The 3,471-nt window shown below is 42.1% G+C and overlaps 1 protein-coding gene across 1 annotated transcript; it reads left to right on the forward strand.

The window, feature by feature from the left end:
* Positions 1–36: 36 nt before the first annotated feature.
* Positions 37–1,124, forward strand: LOC110023834 (pentatricopeptide repeat-containing protein At2g17670-like). The gene is made up of 2 exons (XM_020723444.1): positions 37–603; positions 697–1,124. The coding sequence occupies exons 1-2, from the start codon at positions 122–124 to the stop codon at positions 1,031–1,033; spliced, it is 819 nt and encodes a 272-aa protein (XP_020579103.1). The 5' UTR covers positions 37–121; the 3' UTR covers positions 1,034–1,124.
* Positions 1,125–3,471: the final 2,347 nt, after the last annotated feature.

Genomic DNA, 3,471 nt, shown 5'->3' on the forward strand with positions numbered 1-3,471 from the left:
CCTCTCACTCCGCTTCCCTTCCTTCTCCCCCACCCATTCAACCTACCACATCCTCCTCGTCCACTCCTGCCTCCAGCCCACCATCGGCGACATCTCCCCCATTCTCACTTTCCTCGACCTCATGTCCTCCTCCGGTTTCCCCCCGGACTCATCCTCCGCCGATCTCGCCATTCGCGCACTCTGCTCCGCTTCCCGCGAGGACGACGCCGCTAATCTCCTCCTCCGCAATTCCTCCCTCCATCCCGATCCCTTCACTTACAACTTCCTCGTCGGCCGCCTCGCTAAAACCCTCTCCCTCTCCGTTGTTTACTCGTTCATCGAAGACCTCCGCAATTCCGCCAATATTCTCCCTGATCGCATCACCTACACTATCCTCATCGATTCAGTCTGCCGTAGCCGCAACCTCCGGGAAGCCACGCGCCTGCTCAGCGTTCTGAAGCATTCCGGCATCAAGCCGGATTCCTATCTTTACAACAACATCATGAAAGCTTACTGCATGTTGGACCAGTGCGGGGAGGTGATGGACGTCTACAACAAAATGAAGGATGAAGGAATCGAGCCGGATCTCGTCACATATAACACGTTAATCTATGGATTATCTAAGTACGGCATGATTGAACAGGCTAAGAAATTCTTGAATGTGATGGCAAGCACAGGTTTTTTTCCTGATATTGCTACTTATACTTCTCTTATCAGCGGAATGTGTAGGAAAGGAGACACTTTGGGGGCTTTAAAATTGCTTGGGGAGATGGAGGAGAGGGGTTGCAGCCCTAATGAGTTTACCTACAATGCTCTGCTTATGGGGCTCTGCAAGGCTGGGAGCCTAGATAAGGGTGTTCTGCTGTACAAAACAATGACTGATGGGGGAATGAAGCTGGAGAGTCCCACTTATGCGACTTTTTTGAGGTCTCTGTGTAGGGGGAATAAGATTGCAGCAGCCTATGAGGTGTTTGATTATGCGAGGGAGAGCAAGAGTTTGAGTGATGAAGCTGCTTATTCAGCATTGGAAAGTTCACTAAAGAGAATAAAGTAGTTTCAGGCATGGCAAAGGTAAGTTACGGTTTTGAAACGTTGGTTGGTTTAAAAAATTGAACTTTTAGGGGCACTTATATGCACAACTCACAACTCTTATGCATTTACATATTTCACACCTAAACTTTCATATTTAGGCACATAGTACTCAACTCTTTAATATCACATAAAAAATAGCGCTATTAATACTTTTTAAAAGTGAAATACATCTTTTGATGCTGAGGTTTAAATCTTCAAAGTGCTATGTATGTAAACATGAAAGTTTAGGTGTGAGATATGTAAATGCATAAGAATTGTGTTCTAGGTATGTAGATTTCCCTTTTTATACTGAATGGCGATGGTTTCTCATAATATTTTGATTTTGTTAGACATAGCACCACCACTAGTGGTCCATAACGCCAACAAATCAAAACACAACCGAATTGCAGCAGGTGATAATATAGCAACAACTCTAGAAGATTCCACATGGCCTATATATACTCTCTGTACTATACTATATAAACAGTAGATAAAAATTAATGAAATGTTACTTTTCCCTCTAGTTTTCATCCCTGCCAAAGGAACTCTTTCCTTGTCTTTATGGTATAAGAGATGTGGGAATGATGAGCCAAGGACTTAACGGATCGGGATGCACATTCCTCTTCTCTTAGGTAAACTTCGATACCATAAGGACAGGGAAGGAGTTTAGTGTCCCGTGCAGTTTCTATGTGTATAAATGGTTTTCCTGGATTTCTTGATGGAAACAATCAGTGTACCCCGTAGTTCAACTGGAATAATCCTGAGGGAATCGAAAACCCCCCATTCTAAGTGAATCTTATTGATCAAAACCTAGCGACCATTCTATAATCCATGATCTCGCCCACAGTTCTTCCTCACATCATTAATTTCCATACTACTATAGAGATTAGGGCAACCCTAGAGCACACATTACAACCTACGAACAGAACCATGGTGATTCAACTAAAAAACGAACTGCACCATATATCCTTGAAGGATCAAACTATGTCACAATACTTAATGAAAACCTGAACTCTGGTAGATCACATCACTGCTGCCAGATTCGACCTGGATCAAGAAGATGTCATCTTGTATATTCTCAATGGCCTTCCAACCTATAACTTTGGATGAACTCTACTCATTTCTTTGTAGCGAGGAGATCAATATCAGCAACGAAAATGCAAAGAAACTCCCTACCACCGAAACTCCCATGACGCTTAATGCATCCTGAGGACACAACTCACACTTCACTAGTGGAAGGGGCATAAATCAACCAACAAATCAAACAGAAGGCTACTCCAATGGTTCGCGAGGAGGAAGGGCATCAACTCAATCCAACATAATATGTCAAATATGTCATAAAACTGGTCATTCTGCATCAATCAGTTGGCATAGGACTAATATTGAATATGCACCCACAATTCCAGCTCAAGCCCTCAATGCTACGTTCAAGGAATGGATTCTAGACTCCAGTGCAACCACCCGCTTCATATCCGACCTTAGTCAACTCCACTGAAGAAGTCATGCTAGATAGCGGACAAGCAGTTCCAATTCAACACAAAGGTGATGTTCTCTTTCCCAATCCAAATTGTAAGCTCTAACTCTCTCAAATTCATCACACTCCTCTAATCTCTCATAACCTCTTATCTTTTCACAAACTAACCAAAGACAATCATGCTTATGTGTCATTTGATCCTTTTGGCTTTATCATTTCTTATACTCAAACTCAACAGATACTTCTTAAGGATTCTAGTTCTAGAGGACTCTACTCCACTCCCGCACCTACTCGTCTACCACATGCATTTACTATATTTCTCTCAAAAATACAACAAGCTGAATTGTGGCAACGACACTTGAGACGTCCACATTCAGACATTTTGGCCACCATATCCAAACACCAATCTGTCCTTATCCCATCCAGTTCAACTTCATGCAACACAGGCAACCTTAGCAGGAGCCACATGCAGCCCTTTGCGTATCTAACATAGGACAAAAATATAAACTACTAGAACTTATTCATAGCGATGTATGAGATCCTTCCCCAATTATCTCTTATCAAGACTACATATATTACATTGCGTTTAATAATGATTTCTCGTAATTTTATTGGGTTTTTTCTTATGTGTACAAACTTTAAGACCACAAGCATCACTACAAATTTGATTAAATCACTCCAACACCAATTCAACACTAAAATTAAAATTCTTCGATCTAACCTTAAATACATTCCTCAATGACCTTGGCATACTACACCATTATTCATGTCCCCACACCCCCGAGCAAAATGGAGTCGTTGAAAGGAAGCATCGACACATCATTGAGATTACTCAGGCTATACTACATCAAGCACTCCTCCCTACAAGTTTTGGATTGATAGTCTCCTCACTGTTGTACACCTCGTTAACCCACAATAACCACTACTCACATATCGCCCTACGAACA

Source organism: Phalaenopsis equestris, unplaced genomic scaffold, assembly GCF_001263595.1.
Source record: "Phalaenopsis equestris unplaced genomic scaffold, ASM126359v1 Scaffold000232, whole genome shotgun sequence".
In the NCBI taxonomy this organism is placed as follows: domain Eukaryota; kingdom Viridiplantae; phylum Streptophyta; class Magnoliopsida; order Asparagales; family Orchidaceae; genus Phalaenopsis; species Phalaenopsis equestris.

What these genes read in the sequence shown, in the direction of transcription:
- LOC110023834 (XM_020723444.1), top strand. Translation starts at nt 122, where the DNA reads ATGTCCTCCTCCGGTTTCCCCCCGGACTCATCCTCCGCCGATCTCGCC. An exon ending in TTAATCTATGGATTATCTAA is followed by an intron (nt 604 to 696) that starts GTACGGCATGAT and finishes TTCTCTTATCAG; the next exon opens with CGGAATGTGTAGGAAAGGAG.